The 19812-nt window shown below is 44.9% G+C and overlaps 1 protein-coding gene across 2 annotated transcripts in view; it reads left to right on the top strand.

Moving 5' to 3' along the window:
- The first annotated feature begins 454 nt into the window (after positions 1-454).
- LOC128349198 (granulocyte-macrophage colony-stimulating factor receptor subunit alpha-like) overlaps positions 455-19812 on the top strand; it is a 34053-nt gene continuing 14695 nt past the window's right edge. Inside the window, exons 1-5 of one of the 2 annotated variants that reach the window (XM_053305232.1) lie at positions 465-587; positions 3571-3641; positions 3746-3875; positions 9601-9730; positions 9830-10005. In XM_053305232.1, coding sequence (XP_053161207.1) covers positions 3758-3875; positions 9601-9730; positions 9830-10005 — 424 coding nt within the window. In that variant the 5' untranslated portion in view covers positions 465-587; positions 3571-3641; positions 3746-3757. Of the gene's footprint in view, positions 588-3570; positions 3642-3745; positions 3876-9600; positions 9731-9829; positions 10006-19812 lie in introns of both variants that reach the window. The other variant, XM_053305233.1, reaches the window with a different exon arrangement.

The following is a 19812-nucleotide window of genomic DNA, read 5'->3' as shown; positions in this document are numbered from 1 at the left end:
CCAGCAAGGGAGAAAAGCAGAGAGCATGGCTGGGGTGGCAGCAATGGCAGCAAGCAGGTGCAAGGATGCCCACAGGTGAGTAGGGCCCCCACACTCACTGCCTGAGGCCATCAGCTCACTTGGCCTCATGGGGGAGCTGCACCTGAAGTCCATTTATATGATTAAGTGTATGCATTCCTTATTTTATTCCGTTCCTTAATATTCACAGGGAGCCATTTAAGAGGCTGTTCCCATCCCTCCCATCTCCAACCCCTGGGGGAAAAACTGTGTAAAGCCTTTCTATAGCACAGGAGCTGGGGCAGTTTTCACGAAGAACAGGAAAGACCTGCAAGAGAGTGAGAAAGGCTTCCACTTCTTTTTTGTGTGTCTGTGAACTGGAAGTGAAAGTCCTCAGGAGGAAGTTTATAAAAGGGAGTACAAGACTTATGCAATACTGCATGAGTGGGTGGAGAGGGTGAAATAGAGAAGAAAGTATAAAGCCGAGGGGGGGATGTACACTTGCTTTCTCTGGAATACACTTTAAAGCTGCACTGCCACGCCGTCCATCAAGCATTGCTGTGCTCCTTGGGCTCTGATAAGAAGGACAGGTAAGAACACCTCACAGAATTTTAAAGTTGGGAGGGACCTCTGCTTTAGAAAATTGCTACAGCAGTGCTCTTCACTGCTGCTGCTGGCTTGGGAGCCAGGGGCATTTCACATTGGCCCTAAATGTGGCTCCCTGACTAGTTGCTTATTAGGCCTGTATGAAATTTTGGCCAAAGCTGGATACTTGGCACAACTCCGCTGGCACTGCACAGAGGTGACCGTTCCCACTGGGCACTGCTGTGTTTTGTCCAGTGTTGATTGGGGTCATTTAAAGGCAATAGAATTCTTTTGTGTTCTAAAGCAGGGATGTGCCATGCCCGGAAAAGTGGTGGGGCAGCGGAGGAGCAGGTAAGGACCTGTTTACCTGCTTTTGAAAGGATCCCTGCCCCGCCGATGGCTGCCCGAGCTGGTTCAGGCACATCCCTATTCTAGAGCCATCTTAGAATCAGAAAGTCCTGATGTTCACTGAACTATGAAGCAACAAACAAGGCTTGCTATGTTCTTCCAGTTCACTGCATTTCAATCCATGTTGGATTTGCACAAAAAATGCTTAAGGGGAAAAAGTGCTGGAGATAAAGATTCATTTTTTCTAAATACAAACTCTTCTGCACATCAACTACCCAGAGGCACTCTTACCCCTGGATTTTTGGGCTGAAGTCCAGGGCCCCCACACCCACTGGGGTCCCCTAAATCCCCACTATTCTGTCCCAGGTGGTGTGGGCACCACACCACGCTGCTGGCCAACACTGCAGCAGGAGTGACTATGACCTGTGCCACGCAGCCATGTGTGGCCTCTGCTTTAGAGACAAAGGGGGAGTGGGGAAAGAAATATGTGGGATGGGAATATGCTAAGTTGCATGTTGAAATGTTTCTGCTAATGCATATTTGTATAAATATACCTGTTTTAAGTTGTGAGTCCAGTTGCTGTCTGTGCCTTCAAGAACCCATGTGTTAAAAATACTCCATGTGTCACTGTGCGTGTGTGTAGGGGGGTGATGCTTAACTTGCATTTGGGGCGGGGGTCCAACGGCCTTTAGGTCCAGGCTCCAAAATTACCTAGGTGCACTTCTGCAACTACCAACATGTGAAGGAAGGTCATTATGTGGTGCAGGAAGAACACTTGCAACCTCCAAGCCTGTTTTACGTGTGTGTGTGTGTGTGTGTGAGAGAGAGAGAGAGAGAGAGAGAGAGAGAGAGAGAGAGTAGGTGCTTGGCCCTCACTGACTGTCTGATTCATCCAGTGTCATGAAACTCCCACCCAGACTACCAAAAATATGGAAAACCCTGGAAAAATGCGTTAAGTTCACATCTTGCAAATTGCAGCCTTTTTATGTGTGTGTAGGAATTCCTATATTTATGGGAATGTATGTATATATACATAAACACATATGTATTTTATATCTGGGTACTGTTTAATAGATTCAGAAGAGAGTGTAACAGTGTCTTTATGTATTCTAAAAACCACGTTACTGTAATTTAAAAAACAAACAAACAAACAACTATTAGCAAAGAAGGTTTAACCTGGGGACCTGTATGTGTTGTTTCATAGACAGGGGTATGTATTTGGTAAATCAGCCTCACAGTGTAGGATAATGCTAAAGGAATACAGAATTCTCTGTAGTTTTATTTACAAAGCTTAGCATTTCTTTCAGTCCATTAACTGCAGTGTGTGTGAGGGTTTCAAATTAGGGGTGTGCAATTCGGATTTTCAGTGTTTCGATTTGGATCCGAACCGAAACACCCCTGTTCTGTTTTGTATCTGAATATGGCCCATCCGAATCACCCCTGATTCGATTCGGATCCAAATTAATCCAATTAAAAAATGGGTCCCAGGGGCAAAATAGTGGGGTGGGGTGGTAGTGCCCAATGGGTGGAGGCTACCACCCAAATTTCAGGGGGATTGGGCAGAGGGCTGATATTTGGTGAATTTTTGAAGTTTTAGTGTCTTTGGGGCAGATTGGGGACAGAAAGTGGGATGTGGGGCAGAAGAGTGGGGTGGGGTGGTAGTGCCCAATGGGTGGAGGCTACCACCCCAATTGCAGAGTGATTGGGCATAGGGCTGATTTTTGGTAAATTTCTGAAGTTTACGCATTTTTAAGGTTTTCCCCCATTAGGTATATTGGTAGCTTCAGGTAGATTCCTTGCCCCTACCCGGCACTACCACTAACCCCACACCGCTCTAGGCCACCCCTTTCCCCCTGACGTGAAGCAATACACCCTCCATTATACCTAATGGGGGGGAACCTTAAAAACGCGTACACTTCAGAAATTCATCAAAAATCAGCCCTCTGCCCAATCACTCTGCAATTGGGGTGTTAGCCTCCACCCATTAAGCAATACCATCCCACCCCACTCTTTTGGCCCAGATCCCATGTTATGCCCCCAATCTGCCCCAAAGACACTAAAACTTCAAAAAATCACCAAAAATCAGCCCTTTGTCCAATCCCTCTGCAATTAGGGTGGTAGCCTCCACCCATTTGGCACTACCACCCCACCCCACTATTTTGCCCCTGGGACCCGAAATTTGAGCAGACGTCACATCAGACCTTTTTGCATTGAAGTCAATGGGAGGCAAAAAGGCGGGAAATTCAAATAGACATCATTGCTCAAAATGGAGGGGGGAAGAAGGCCACAAAATGGAGCTCTGAAACATCCGAATATTTTGGATCTGAAACAGGGGTGATTCATTTCGGATCTGAAATTTTTCGGAAATCGTCGGGGGTGATTCGGTTCGGCTCCGAATCACCTGAAATTGGCTGTTTCGGGTACAGATCATTCTGTACCCAAAACGTTTCGCAGATCCCTACTGTAAATGGAGTGGTAGCTTCCTTGGACTTTGCTAAATAATCACAAACCCCCTACATAGAGCTGTAGTGCGGTCTGTGAGAATGACCATCCATACCTGTCCACCTGTGTTGAATGGTTAAAGTGAAACTATAAATGCCACTGTGAGTCTATGGAGTTCAATGGACATCTTGTGTTTAGAAATGAAAAGAGGGGAATGAGAACAGACTGAACAAAATTCTACAAAATCATTAGTGTTACTGGGGAGAAAGGTACGTCTCTTTTTGCTCTGTCATATCTGAGAAAGCAAACCCTTAACAATTACTAAAGTGAGAGAGATTTACAGAAAATCTAAATGCACTTTCTTTCATTTTAGGATCCATTTAGGATGTATTCCTTTCTATTTATAAAGAAAAATAGCATGGTAACCACTCAAGGATTTGCTCACACAATTTGGCTCATTGTATTGTGTTTTGTACCATATGTTACTTTATCATGTGAAAATGGTAAGTATACCCTTTCAAGATATTCTGAATTAGTTGATTTACAGTGCAATACAATCCTATTCATAGGTATACCTGTTGGGAGAAGACAGGATTGCAACTGAATTCCCTTGCCCTAATGGGACTTGAGTATGTGGATTTATACCTGCATCATTTTATGCCAGGATAACAGCTATGCTGGTGTCACACTTCAGCACAAGGAGAACAAATGGATGGATGGGATGGGGGGTTGTTGGCGAAAGAGTGAGGCTTATTAAGTATCCAACTCCCTCAGAACTTGGTTCTGCCTCCCAATGATGGTGTAATGCTGGAAAATGAGGTGGTATATATATTAAAACACTCTCATAAAGTCAGAGCTAAAAAGACACTTATCCTCCATCTTGTTTTGCTTACACAGCTATGATGGAGCTACGGATTCCAACTAACTTTCCAACCAGTCACAGTACACCTAGAACAGAACATAAACCCCTGCCAGAGAACTCCTAACACAGGCCTCTGGTCTCCTATATAGCACACAAAAGTGAATGTTGGTGATAGGAACACTGGGCACTTGTGCCCCAACAGGGAGTTCTTTGCACAAACAGTCTGACCTCGCAACAAATTTAGGAAGAACATACTGACACCTCTCAAAGCCCTTACAAGTACTCCATCTCAGGAGTTCAAACAAAAATCTCCACTCTTCACTTGCAACTTGAGGTATAAAGAGTGATTAAGCACCCATGCCTACAAGCATTCAGAAGGGGGCCCATGCCTACAAGCATTCAAAAAGGAGCATATATCTAAACAATTGGCTTTATTTAGCAGAAGCAAGCATGAGATGCTTGCAGCCCTATGCCCATTGGCTTGACACACCCCACCCATGAAGGCTAGGACTGCAAACTGGGTTTAATTCATTGGTTAAGGAAAACTTTAGTGGATAAATCTGTGAGACATTTTAATAGGTGGGTCGCCCCACCAAGAGTGCTAGCAATCTCCTGTCATGAGAAGATTGAGGCTGAGGTCTCACAAAATATCCTGACTACAGGTCAACTGCACTCTTCTAAGAGAGGTAAGATGAACGACTCTACTGAATGGTTCAGTTTTCAGTGCAGTGATTTGCTTGCCAGGCTGAGGGGCATATATAGGGAATATAGAGCTGGTTCCAACCAAGTGCTCCCTCCAGAATATTTCACAACAAAGAAAGCTTATTAAAAATGTGTGAGGTCCGCCAAGTCGCAGGCACAGGAAAAAATCTGGAGGAGAATAATTTTGGCCACTCACAATAAGGATAGTGGTGCCTTCTGGCACATTATTTCAGGTTCTACCTATCCTAGAGTGCTTTCTGTAGTTCCTGCCCATTCTTGGGTAGCCCATCTTCATGCTCTTTTTAATGGAGCTTCGGCCCCTTTGAGTAATGATCCCTTCACTCCAGAGAGATTGCCCTTGTGGCCACCTCTTACATTGGATGATATAGCTAATCTAGTTAAGGGTCTAAAGAAAAGGAAAGTGCCTGGTTCTGATCTCATCTTCCCAGAGACAGTATTAGGTAGCTTTGTTTACCTTGATTAATAACACAGGTGTTATTCCCGCCTCTTGGAGTGAGGCCATTGTGGTCCCAATTTATAAACATGGCTCCCACTCCGTCCCTTCCAACTATAGACCCATTAGCTTGTTATCGGTGATGGGCAAACTTTACACCCGTTATCTTTTGGCTAAGTTGGAGGGTTGGATGTAGGATCATCATATCTTAGGCCCCAAGCAGGCAGGATTCAGGGCTGGTCACTTAATGCTAGATCACTGTATGGTATTATACCATTTGGCATGCAAGTACACAAAGACCACTAAAGGTAAACTCTTTGTCTCATTCATGGATTTGCGAACTGCATTTGATTCCATACCAAGAGAGCTACTATGGGCTAAACTTAGTGAAACATCTATTGATAAAAGGCTCTTATTCCTAATCAGAAAACTTTATGCCAATTCCACAATCCGAGTTAGATACAATCCCTCAGGGGCTTTAACTGAGCATATTCCTACCACCCGAGGAGTCAGGCACCTGCACTGTTTAATTTATTTATTAATGACCTGGTCCAGGTTTTGGAAAAAGTGGATGCCCATTCTCCTAAATTGGCAGATGTATGAGTACCAGTGTTGTTAAATGCTGATGACATGGCGCTTTTATCTCAGTCTCGGCTTGGTTTAATGAGACTTTTGGAGGCATTTGCCCAGTATTGTAATACAAACAAACTTTCCATTAACTTTGATAAATCAAAGGTTTTGGTATTTTCGAATTCTAGGAAAGTTTATAAATGGAGGATCAACCAGACCGGTACAGAACAGGTCACCAAGTTCAAATACCTTGGGATTTATTTCAATCCAATTTGAATTGGAAATCGCAGCGGCTACTCGCTATTTCCCTGGCACGTAACACACTATATGCCTTTTTGTGCTTTTTTAATGGAACAGGTGGCCAATTTATACCTATAGCCTTGCGAGTGTTTCGAGCCAAGATTGTGGCTCAAATGCTCTTCGGAGTTGCTATCTGGATCCAAGAGACCTATTCGGATATCGAAGCAATCCAGTCTAGATTCTTTAGAGCTATTTTTAGAGTCCCCAAATGTGTTTCTTATGCTGCATTATGTTTGGAGACCAGTTCCTATCTGATTTCCTGTTTTGCTTGGGAGGCCTCATTGACACACTGGCTTAAACTCTGTTTGGACCTTCAGAGACCTTCATATGTCATGTATATGTGGAGAGACACCTTCCCTAACCCATGGTTGTCCGTTGTCACCAATAAAATGTTAGGCATGGGGCTTTCTCCCTCTTACATTTTCCCCCTGCGATTTGTAAAGGTAAAGGCTATTGTCATTCAGCACCTAAAGGACATTGAGTACCAACACCTGGTTGACTTTGGAAATAAATGTTGTTCCCCTTTATATCTTGGCACTTCTCTTCCAGCTGGGAACCAGGCTGCTAGATATCTAACCACTCTTCATTTTTTTAAATTTAGGTCAGCCTTTGCTAGGGCTAGGCTGAATGTACTACCTTCAGCTTTGCTTCAAAGGAGGTTCTCTAAAGAACCTCCTGTTTCAGGGTTATGTCCATGTGGGGAGGGTAGCTTGGAAACAATCACTCATATTCTTTTATACTGCTCCCTCTATCATGATTCTAGGAGTCAATTACTGTATCCATTACTAGAGCAATTCCCTGGTAGGCCTGATTCCTTTTATCATAACTACTGCTTGGCTGATACTAACAATGAAGTCACCAAAGTGATAGCCAAATTTATTCATGGGGCAATGAGACAGACATCCCGCCATGGTCTTTTATAGGTTTGATTTTATGGTAGTTTTAGTTTTATCTGTATATGTATTGTTATATTTACTCTATTTATTGTAATTCTGAATGGTTGTGTTATTGTCATTTTTGTTTCTGTTTGGCCTACAGTGGCAATAAAAATCTACTACTAATAGGTGGGTCAGAAACTGACAAGCATAAATGTTTTTAATGTGTTAAAAACTTTTTAAAAATTAAATTACAATATCAATGTAAGAAGGAATAAAAAGAAAATAGCAAATAAGGGATTTTCTTCTAACAGGAATGGCAGTATTTGACTATAAAATTTCATTTTCCATGGTTCCATATTCTCAAAAAGGCCACTGTGTTGCCATTTTGTTAATATAAAAACATATTTGAATTCAATGGACATAGTTGGCTGGGAATGATGGGAGCTGTAGTCCAAGAACATTTAGGGACTCATTTGAGAAATCCTACCTTAATAACATAGATTAAAAGTCAGATGATTGATTAATTTAAAATTTTAGACTGATGGACAGGTGGGTGAATCAATGACAGGACTTTTTCCTCTGTCAGCTTGAGCTGTTTTTACCCTCTTCTAAGAGCAGAATAATTATGGAAGTTATTTAAAAATCAATCATGGCTGATTTTTCATTTTCAGTTATATCTTATGATATTCTGTTTTCAGAATATCAGATTTTTGAGCGGGGGACAGATCTCTGGAAAAGAGTAGTTCATCAGGGAATGTGTTTGTTTTATGATGAATAGGAAATTTAACCAAACTGAAACCATTTGGTCCAATTTCCATTCATTTCAAAACAAATGCCTATGAGGTCCAAATGGCCCATGGTCTGTTTAGCTCATTCAGTTCCTATGCATTTTTATGAAGAATTGCAGTGGGGTGGGGTGGTTTTTTTGTTTGTTTGTTTGTTTTAAGATAGGAGGCTTTCCCCACTTTTCTTTCAACTCTTTTTAAAGTTTACAAGGAGTGTCAGAGCTCCTCTTAGTGGCTACCTCCTGGAGGTCAGCATGTTTTAAATCTCCTCAGAGCACCTGGATATTGTCTCAGTCAGGAATATGCTCGGGAGCAAACAGACCCAGGAGGCAGTCTTGAAAAGGAATGCTGATGTTCCTTTTACACTCTAAATAAATATTTTTAAAAGCCTTCAGCTCTGCCATGCTATAAATTAATCCCCCTCTACTTCTGACATAAAATGAAAGAGGAACAAAAATGGGAAGAATTCATAATGCAATTCCAAGAAATGAATACCTCTCTGAACAAGGATTTTAGTATTAAAAATGAAAGCGCCTTGTACACTTTAAAAAGGCACAAAATGATTCCTCCCCCAGCCATGCCCCACACACTCCTAGTTGTTGATTAGAGTGGTTAGACAGTAATTTGCTGAAACCCTAATAGAAATTTCCCATGTTTAAAACTGTGGTCTTGCACACTGTAGAAGGGGGACTTCAGTCACAATGAATTTCAGTAGCTACCTTCAGATGTAACACAGAACTGTGGGTCCAACTGACCCACAGTTCCACACACACCCTTCCCCAGCTCTTCTGTCCACATTTGGAAGTTCGGAAGAGCTGACTCTCTGCCATCAGCGAGACTACAGAGAGGCGGGGGAGCTGGCTGTTTGGGCTTCCTTCTTGACAGAAGGACAGCCCACACAGCCAATCAGGCTGCAGTGCGGGAGGAGCTTCCTCCTTCAACTCTGGCTCCATGGGGCCAAAACTGTGATGCCAGTGTTTGGATGTAATGCTGGTGCTGTAGAAATGGAGTTTGAAACAGCGAAATGAATACGAATACAATACAACGAATATTTATATACTGCTTTTCAACAAAACTTCCCAAAGCAGTATACATAAATATAAATAAATGAATAAAATGGCTCTCTGTCCCCAAAGGGCTCACAATCTAAAAAAGAAACACAAGATAGACACCAGCAACAGCCACTGGAGAAATGCGGTGCAGGAGATGGATAGGGCAAGTTGCCCTCTTCCTGCTATATAAAGAGAATCACCACTTTAAAAGGGTGCCACTTCGCTCTGTTAGAAACTGCACTCTGACCAAAGGTTCAGAGTGGAGTTTGGGTAGGGAAACTGCAGGCCCATTTCCACCACAAACTCCATTTTACCAAATTTGGACATGCAGATGAGGAAACTGGAGGTGAAATGACCTCCAGTTTCCTGTGACTTTTGAGTTTGACTAGTCTCAAAAGAAATGACAGTACTCCTGAAGTCTTTTGGTCCACACCTAGTAAACCTGTAGCTCTTGTAACATAAAGGAGATAATGTACAGTATACAAAGTATTTGTTAACTGCCCAGAGATGAAAGTTTGGGCCGGTGTACAAATTTGATAGAGAAAGAAAGAAAGAAAGAAAGAAGTCTGAATGTTTCAAATGCACCATTTGTGTACATTACAATGTGTAACTCATTTTTTTCCAGGTGTGGAAAAAACAACTGTTGGAAATCTCACCATTGGAGTCTACAATCTTTCTTCTTTGAATTGCACTTGGAAAACTGGCAGACATACTTCAAAAGATACACAGTATTTTCTTTACTTACAAAACCGAAAGTAATTTATTTCATTTGCTAAACTGATAACATCAATTTGAGAGTATAATTTCTTAACAAATCTGCTTGTATTCTAAATGATATACTTTGGCATCTACAGGGGAGAACAAAGAGAGTGTCCATATTACACAAGTAATGAAGATGGACAGCATGTGGCATGCCATTTTCCTCATGTGACTATAAATGCAGACAAAGTTGCGCTCTATCTGAAAGTATTGATCAACAAATCACGGACTGAGTTTTATAATAAGACTGATGTAGTGCTATATGAATATGGTAAGAATATGGGTGCATACTCTTTAAAATATTCATTTTTATTTTTACTGCTAAAAATAATACATATCTTCAAATATCTTATATATAAATAATGTGGTCAAGGAGAGTGGACTACCACTGAAGACCCTCCACAATAGGCCATCCCCAGGGCTAAAGCTACAGATGACTGTGTGGGTGTGGCCACTTCAGAGATATTCCCCAAATTTTCAGCTTTCATTTTTCAAAAAAAAATCTTTAGCCTTCTACTTGTAGAGATATAAGGAAGACAGTATTCTACCCAATCGCTCACTAAGTAGTTGGGCTGTTTGTCATGTCAGATCTGACATTGCTTGTGTCAGAAATTGTCAAATGAATTCTGACATGACTCCCATAGAGTTCTATTGTGTTAGAATACTTTAGTGGTCGCATTCACACGTAATGCAAAACCGGAGGTTGACAAACCTGCAGTTTCAATTTGAAACCATAAATCGCATCGCAGACATTCTTCCAACCATAGTCCAGCAACCTCTGATTTCAGGAGAAGGGAGCCCCTTCCTGTTCCCTGGACACCAGGGCCATATTCCAGGCACCTGTGCACCACTTGCATCACCAGACTGAGGGCAGGGCTTCAGCATGTCATCCAGGCAGCTGCCATTGGCCATGACTCAAAAGGGTGTGTGTCGATTGCACCCGGCTCCTTTCTCAGGCCAATAACAGTTTAACCCCATCTTCATTGTACTTCCAGCCATGTTACCTCAATAAAACTGCAGCAGAACATTGGCTTGAGGTCTTAATACTTAACAGCAGAGAGGCACATTCTCATGGTGAGGTGTAGGCTGGGCACTGGTGAGGGCACTGTATTATTTAAAGCTCTGTGCATTCTGCTGCATGTGAGTGGCATTGGGGTTGGGGGCCAGGGGGAGGGCTTCTTGCAAGTTTGCCAAGTAACTCAGTTTCCCCTCCCTCCACACCCTCTGCTTTCAGAACATGGAGACCCATGGGCCACCAAACCTCCAATTTGAGCAAAAGCAAGCCCCTAGTGCAGTCTGTGCTGAACACAGCAGGTCTTGGGGTGGGGTGAGAGATCCCATGTCCATCCCTGTTGCATCCAAGCCACCAAACCGCTCATTGACCTCCCCAACACTGGCTGTGTGTGTGGGTGTGAGAGCTCCACACTTGCATTTGGAGAGAAACACAATGGTTTAATATAGAATGCTTTAACCTTATTTGGCACTAGCACACTGGCAGTCCTATCATTGGCAAGGTGGGAACAGGTGTTTGCAACTTCTGATCCCGCTGCTGGCATAGGTGTGGGTGATGACCCTGTGCTAGAATCAACAGTTTTAAGGGTGGTATGCCCTTTCTTGGTGGTGGGCCAGAGGGAGATGCTCCCAGGCATGTCTAGCAAAGGTAGCTCTCACCCCCAGTGCCTCCCTGCTGCCATCAACGACTCTCAGAACCAGGGCCAGAGCCATGGGGCCTGCCGGCACAGCATCCCTGTCTCCACTGGGTGCTCCTCCGCCACTGCCCTGGCCCTCTGGATGTGTCCACAAGCTTCTCCAACAGGACATAAGAACATAAGAACAGCCCTGCTGGATCAGGCCCAAGGCCCATCTAGTCCAGCATCCTGTTTCACACAGTGGCCCACCAGATGCTGCTGGAAGCCAGAGGCAGGAGTTGAGGGCATGCCCTCTCTCCTGCCATTACCCCCCTGCAACTGGTTCTCAGAGCCATCCTGCCTTTGGGGCTGGAGGTGGCCCACAGCCCTCCAACTGGTAGCCATTGATAGATCTCTCCTCCATGAAGTCATCCAAAGCCCTCTTAAAGCCATCCAGGCTGTTGGCTGTCACCACACTCTGTGGCAGAAAGTTCCACAAGTGGATCACATGTTGTGTGAAAAAGTACTTCCGTTTGTTGGTCCTAGACCTCCTGGCAATCAATTTCATGGAGTGACCCCTGGTTCTAGTGTTCTAGTGTGAGTGACCCCTGGTTCTAGTGAAAAGAATTTCTCTCTCTCCACTTTCTCCACACCATGCATGATTTTATAGACCTCTATCATGTCTCCCCGCAGTCGTCTTTTTTCTAAACAAAAAGCCCCAGGTGTTGTAGCCATAAGGAAGGTGCTCTAGGCCCCTGATCCTCTTGGTTGCCCTCTTCTGAAGCTATTCCAGTTCTACAATGTCCTTTTTAAGACGTGCTACCAGAATTGTACGCAGTAGGAAGGACATCTTCCTTTGTCTCACATATGTTGTGCAGGATGCACCTTCAGCACAAGATCCTCCTCTACATCCAGCAAGGTGTAGAGGGCACACTACCGGGCCTTCAGCCTCTCAAATGCCTGCTCCACCACAATCCACACGCTGCTGTGCCTGTGGTTGAAGTTGCCCTCCCAGGCATGACAGGAGGTGACCAATCACTCCTGCAGGCTGTGTCCTTGTTCCTCAAATATCGCCGGCTTAGCCTGTCATCCACCAACGTCCACATGCACAATGTTCACCCATGTACAGCTACAGAGAATGGAGGTGAGTGGAGAGTTCCAGAAAATGGCTGTGCTCCACACGTGTGCAGTCTATACAGCTGAGGATGCCTGGGAACCCCTCTTGCTGGAACCCAAACATCACCTCCTGTGCATCAGCCACGCGGATCACATCTTCCAGGAATATTTCCAACAGGAGGTCCACCACTTCCTTGGCTACTTCACAGATGGTGGATATGCCAAGCACAAACAGGTTGTTCAGGGCCAAGTAGTTCACGTTGGAGGCCAGCTTCTAAATGGTTAGGGCAAGCTGCTTGTATGCTGACACAATGTGGTGCATCACAGTGTCCTGTCAGCGGAGCATGGGCTCCATCTCACTTGCCAGGAAGTCTAAGGTCACCTGGGACATCCTGAAGCTGTCCCAAAAGTGCTCGAAATCCTACTCATCCACATCCTCCAAAATGGTCCATTGACCTCCAGATGCTGTCGTACCTTGGCATCACCCACCTCCTTCCCGCTGACCAATTTTCATCCAGGACATTGGAAGCAGAGGAGACGGCCTCCAAATGTCTCTGGGCTGCTTCAATGGCTGCCCTGGAGTGCACTATCAGCCCCTTGAATCTTCTGGGGACCTCTAAGAACCTTGCTGCCTCGAAATGGGCAGCTGCTGCACCCTGAGGCCCCCAACACCAGAACCTGAAGGAAGCAGCTCCTTTGCTGGAATCTGTGTATTGCTTCCTTCTCTGTGGTGCTGAGGACCACCTGCATCATGGTGTGGACTGTGATGCTGGGTGCTGTCCCTGCTAGGGCAAAGCTTTTCCTCTCTCGCTGCAAGGGAGAGCAGCTGATGGCTCATGTCCTCTTGGGAGCTTCAATTGTGCATCCCGCTCGGAGGTGGATGTGAGTGCCTGCTCACCTAACTCACCCTCCTGCAGGAAGAAGGGTTCCAGGAAGGGAGGGGGCTTCCTTTCTTTGTGCCCTGCTGGATAACACACTCCAGCAAGGAGGTCTTGAAGAGGTGGGTTGGGGACAGTGGTTGCAGGTCCCCTATCTGCATCTCATCATTGTCATGACTCATTAGCATATAGGCCAGAATGGAGTGGATGTCCAGCAGAATCCACGGACTGGACAATCATGGGTTCCCCATGGCCTCTGGCATCCCTTTAGGTTTCTCTTGCCATTGGCACTTCTGTCTGCTTTTGAGTGGCAGCATGCGCACATGAGGGGCCAGGAAAAATGGAGATTGCAGACACCTCAAGTGCCATGGAAAGTGTGGCAGACATGTGAAGCTGGCAGGGTACCACAGTTGTTGCCACTAGACCACCAGACAGGGCAGAGGAGGATGCAGTCCCAAAAAAAGGTGTGGCGTGCTGTCACCCCAGGACCCAGGTGCAGCTAGGGACTTCCCTGGCAAGAGCTGGAAAAGTGCGGATGGCTGCATGGGGCACCATGGATATGGCCTCTGTTAGCACTGAGGCAGGGGTGGTGGAGTTGGTGGCTGGTGGTGCTGGGGCAGTGGCTGTGGTGGCAGATGGTTGAGCAGGCCTGATCCCCCCCTGCATGACTTCTGGACTTCTGGCTGACCCTCGGCCTCCTCCCTGGTCTTCGGCCACCTCCCTGGCATCAATCCCAGCCATGGCCTCCAAGGTAATGTCCCTCCTTTCCAGAAGGACCAATGCAAACATATCATAGTGGGTCATGGTCCTGCGCTCCACTCTGAAGAGCTTGTTGAGCATGGTCATCTCTGAATTTTTTTCTTGAGGTGCTGCAGCCTCTCCTTGCACTGGTTTGCAGTGTGATAGTACCCCCGGGAGCCAGCTGGTAGGAGATCCAGTCGTAGGTGGCCTCATTGCAGAACTGGTTCTGCAGTTGGGCCTGCACCCCTTGCTCGTCTACAGTTCCAAAAAGACCCCGGTCTCTGAGTCTGTTCAGAGCTTCATTTGAACCTTTCTGGAGGTGTCCCCAGCTTGACCACTCCCCATGGTGCTGGCAGTGCCAGTACCAATAATAGATGTTGTGGCAGCAGAAGATTGCTGGGACTCCATGGCTGTTTGGAGCAGCTAGCTGTCCAAGCGAAACTAGAGGCTGTGGGCCACCAAACCCCTGTGGTCACACGAATGGCAATTGGGGGAGATGAATGCAATGAGCCATCCACCATGTGCACACTCATGCAGGACTGGACATGTGTGGGTGTGGCCAGGCAACAAGTTCCCCCATAGTAGGATAAGGACAGGTGCAGGGACATTGGACTCATGCCCTCGAGGTCCCATCAAGGGTATCTACTGCAGATATTCCCCGATAGTGCAGCAGAGCACATCAAACAAAGGGGCAGCTTTTCACAGCAGCAAAGTCTTTTGTTCTGCTTCTGGAGAAGATATGCTTGCTGTGGGTGCATTGGCACCCCATGTCCACTACCCTGGCAATGGTGACTGGGACCCTGGCAATGGGACCCTGGCAATGGTGACTGATGCGGTAGCACACCTGTGCAGCAGGTAGCACCTTTCCTATGTGGGCAGGACAACTGCATGTGTTGTCTTGCAAGGGGCATGATTGTGTTAGGGGCAAAAGGACAGAGGAATTTTTGTCAAGTGCCACAATCAGTTAGAGAGCACCCTACTGGGGTTCAGTGCTGCACTGCAGCACTGTGTTGTATGCACCCATGTTTCTGCATGGACGGCCACAAGCTTGGCTGCAGCAGCAAGACATGTGCAGGCACAGGTGGGATTGCTCCCCTAAACTGTTCACCATCCCCATCTTTATCCCTCCCAAAACTGTGGTGGGGGAAGGCGCCCAGTCCCTCTTGACAGCAGCAAGAAGCCAGGAATAGCCTAAAGGGTAGCACTTACATTTATATACCGCTCTATAGCTGGAGCTCTCTACGCGGTTTACAATGATTTAGCATATTGCCCCCCAACATTCTGGGTACTCATTTTACCGACCTCGGAAGGATGGAAGGCTGAGTCAACCTTGAGCCCCTGGTCAGGATCGAACTTGTAACCTTCTGGTTACAGGGCGGCAGTTTTACCACTGCGCCACCAGGGGCTCTTTACCTCTCAAAGGGTAGTGTCTCTTTAAATACTCCATACACATCACTGTTGCCAGGCACAATGGGGAAGAGAAAGGAGGATAGTGGGGGCATGGCACTTTTGCTGAGAGGCAGCCATTGAGAGTTGCAGCATGCATAGAGCAACCATATCCCTGGGCAGGTCTGGGTCACCCTCTCTATTATTACAGTTCCAAAACGGCATGAAACCGCAACTATGGCGGTGTCTGGGTTCAGATGTAACATTTCAGCAGCCAAATCACAGGTCTCAGTGGCAAACCGTACTGCAAACTGAAGGTTCAAATTGGAGACAAGGCAAACTGGGGGTTGTTTTTGGCTTAAAACTGCAGTTTCTTGAATTTGGACATAATAGAATTCCAACCTCTGCCCCATTTAACTCTGGTTTCACGTTACGTCTGAATTCAGCCATTTTGTCAGATTTATGTCAGAATTAAAAACAGTTTTAAAGTTTCTGGAAGCCAAGCCAAATCATAGCAATTGCCTTTTTTGAACAGGCTGAAAGAGAAAGGGGGAGAGGACTTTTGAGTGATAGATCAAGCCAGCCATTTGAAATGCATTATGTCAAATAGATCCCTGTATTATTCTTGCTCAGCTACCAATCTTGGAATTCCAGTTTTACAGACCCATGCTTATAAAAATATTCATGAAAAATCAATGGGTGGACCAGTATGCTTCAAGCTACACACACTGAATGCTATGGCCTTGTACTACCACCACAACAGATGTGACAACTCTGTGCTCAGCCATTTTGGAGTTATAACATACGGTGCCCAAAAGGGGGTACTTTCCTCCAAATAAGTCATACTTGATGTTCAGTTGGGGGATTCAATTCCCACACTTTTTGTAACTTTCTACCATGAAACAATGCAGTTATGGCACTTCTAAAAAGTTTTTTAGACTTTTAAAAAAAATCTTTAAAAAACCAACAGGTGGCCTCATCTCCTTTAAGTGCTACACACTTAATGCTTTCATCCAGTACTACCACTATGTGAAATCCCAGAGTGTTCTGCCCAGCTATTCGGGAGTGATTAGTTTTTGGATGCTTTCTACTGATCCCTATGGGTAATCCAGCACTGGATACTACCAACTAAAATCCAACATGCTCCTACTATCCAACAATTTTAAAGGGTTTTCACTGCTATTGTGACAAATTTTCATGCTGGATTGGATTGTTTCAGATTGGATCTGACAATTCTTCAACTTCACATGTCTGTCTACTAAGCAGTAAAACCACTCTCACTTTCCAGTGTTCTGGACCCTGATGCAGATTGATTGTTTACTTTATTTACGGTCAATGACCAAAAGAGAGATATACAGTAGTAAATGACATAAGATAGCATAAAATCCTTAAAATAAATGTATACCTAAAAATGGCAATTTTAAAATACACTCATAACTTTGAGACTCTTATTTTAAAAGCACATAACAGTACTTAGCAACTATTCTAGAAATTACTGAATCTTCATCAGCTAATAAATGTTTTACAAGGAAATCCCTGGTTTTTCCCTTCAGATTATTTAGCAGGGGATTAATTAATTGGTGTCTTACATCCTGGTAAAGTGGGCACTTTAATAGAATATGGGCTATTGACTCAATCTCCTAGCCGCAAGGACATATGCGCTTTTCATAGGGCAATTTGTTATACTTTCCGTATAATAGCGCTGATGGGAAGGCATTAAACCTTGCCCTAGAAAAGGCCCAGCTATGATTACATTGATTAATCGTAAACAAATAAGAAGCTGGACTTAAATCTGTCTTAAGCTGTACAGATTTATAAAATTGTGGTAAAATAGCCTTCTTATTTTGTATTTCTATATCGACCAGTCTTTGCTGCCCCAATTTGCGAGCTGTAGTCACACCAGCCTCCAACAAAAAAGCGGGAGATAATCCACAGCAGGAAAGCTTATGCATTATTTCCTTGCACCAGGATGCTTGTGGTTCTACTGACAATAATTTGGGGATTAATCCTGTCAGGAAAAGTTGCAGTTTTATCCAGTAGTTTATCGATAACATCCATGCCTTGGACTCCAATTTAAGAATCCCCACCTCTGAGCGGATCACCGCATTGGACACACAGTTGGGGGTGCCAAATAGCTTCCTCAAGAAACCCGTTTGTATTTTTTTGAGTTCGCCAAATTTGGTGTACATCCCCAATTGGGCTCTGTAAAGTAATTGAGGAACCACCTTGATCTTATAAAGTTTGATTGCTGCCGGAATATAGTCCCCCCCCCCCCCCACTTAGACCAAAAAAATCTCTGTATTGCTGCAATATTACGCTTAGCCACATCAGCCATTGAGCTGATGCATTTGGATACCTGGCAAGCAGGTCTATGCTTCAACAATATTGAAGCTGAATAATCTGCAACTTTGTGCAGGTATTTCATGGAAGTGTCTTCTTGTGCACGTGTCTCTGGGCAGTACTGCATACTTCTGATGCAGAGAGGACTTTTTTTTAAGAAGGAAACTAAACTCTGCCCTGCCCTGGTGGTGTCTGGGATGGTGTACAGGGTATGCACAGTGTGAAGTATGCACAAGGAGAACTGGAAGGGATATTCGTTCCAAGCGTTTCCTCCCATACAGCCCTTTGGAGAACATGCTTAGGGGGACTGCCCCTCACAATGCTCCCTGTGCACACTTCCCTCCACATGCCATCCCTGCCATCGCCAGGGAGCCATGGGGCTTGGTTTTCTATACAGGAGCAGCCACCACCACCACCCTGCATGCACACATACTGGAAGTGCATAGTACAGTGTGAAGACAGCTGCTTCCACATGATACCTGTGCAGTTGTGCAGAATATTATGCTTCATTGCTGCCAAAGTTGAGACCCTCTGGCAAGCAGTAGGTTCTTATTTTTACATGTTTATACACTGTAATAATATCTAATAAAGGTTTGGGGTTTTTTTTTAAATGTTAACACATTAGGCTCCCTGTAGAGAGGTTGTGGCTGCTCTGTATTTATTTATTTATTCATTCCTCTGCACCCTGGAAACTAGGCCTGTGCAAATAGGCAAGCATTTGATTCAGTATTCAGATTTGTTATTTGGAACATGCGCTGTTCAGTTTGGTCCTTCAAATATGCTTCAGATGCTTCTTGCAATTCAGATTCGGTTATTCGGATCCAAATATTTGATGCATCTGAACATTTGTCCGTAGGATATATAATACAGAGAAACCCCAAAATGCCTCGAATATCTATAGTTCGTTACAGAATAAAATAAAAAGAACCAGGGTGGTAGCACCTTAAGTAGTCATGAAGTCCTCACAATTTCAAAGAAATAGGTGAAGTGGAGAGGGGGAAGCCTTATAATCAACAGTAGCATGAAAATAGTAGGTAACTGGTAGCCCATTTTGAATGCATTATGACATTTCAAGCAAATAGGTGGAAGGGTTTTCTGTTAAGACCAACAACAAGCTGAACATGTAGGCTGACATCCTGGTTGTGGCAGCACACGTGCATCAAACAAAGCATGCACACAGTGGTTGTGTTCAAGACTAAAGCACATTGCATTGTATGTTATTTTAACCAGTCTCCCCTTCCCTCTGAAGTGCTCTACACTAGGGGTGTGCACAGAACCAGCTGACCTGGTTCGGTACAGGTGCGAACTGCACTGTATCCGAACCTGACTGAGCCAGTTCGGTTCGGCACCCCCTGAAACCCCCCACCCCCGGTTTGGTCCGGTCTGGGGGGAGGGGTTCGCAAATTAAAATTTAATAAAATAATAATAATAATAATTATTATTATTATTATTATTAATATATTTGTTTACCTGTAGCCTGTTCGGGGGGCTTCCTAAAGGCCGTGCGGGGGGGTGTCCACAAAGGTTTCCCTTCCCCCCCACCGGCCTCTTAATTCACCACCGCGGCCCGTCCCAGGATGGTTTTCTGGCCCTTTTGGGCCAGCAAAGATCGGCACGGCAGCAATTTTTGAGGCCGCCGTGCATGCTCAACTGGCTCTATTCAGAGATAGAGCAACTGACAGAATGCCCTTTGGCTGAGCAAGCATAGCTTTCTACACCCCTTCCCCAAAGCTCTGTGACTGGAAGGTTAAAGAGAGGCTGAGCAAAGTCATCTTTCCTCCAGCTTGAGACATCACTGCCAAAGGACTTACTCCCACTCGGCATTTTTGGTGGGAGGAAAGCCTCTGAATGACCAAATTTCTATGCATCTCTCTGTTGAGTCTATTCAGAGAGATACAAGTTGTATTCAGATGTAATTTTTTTTAAAAAAGAAGTTGTACATGAGTACAGCCATCCCAAAATGCTCAGAATGTCCAGCCCCAATGTATC

Source organism: Hemicordylus capensis, chromosome 3 (assembly GCF_027244095.1).
Source record: "Hemicordylus capensis ecotype Gifberg chromosome 3, rHemCap1.1.pri, whole genome shotgun sequence".
NCBI lineage: Eukaryota > Metazoa > Chordata > Lepidosauria > Squamata > Cordylidae > Hemicordylus > Hemicordylus capensis.
Note: the sequence above shows the minus strand (reverse complement) of the source record. Positions and strands in the feature narration are given on the sequence as shown.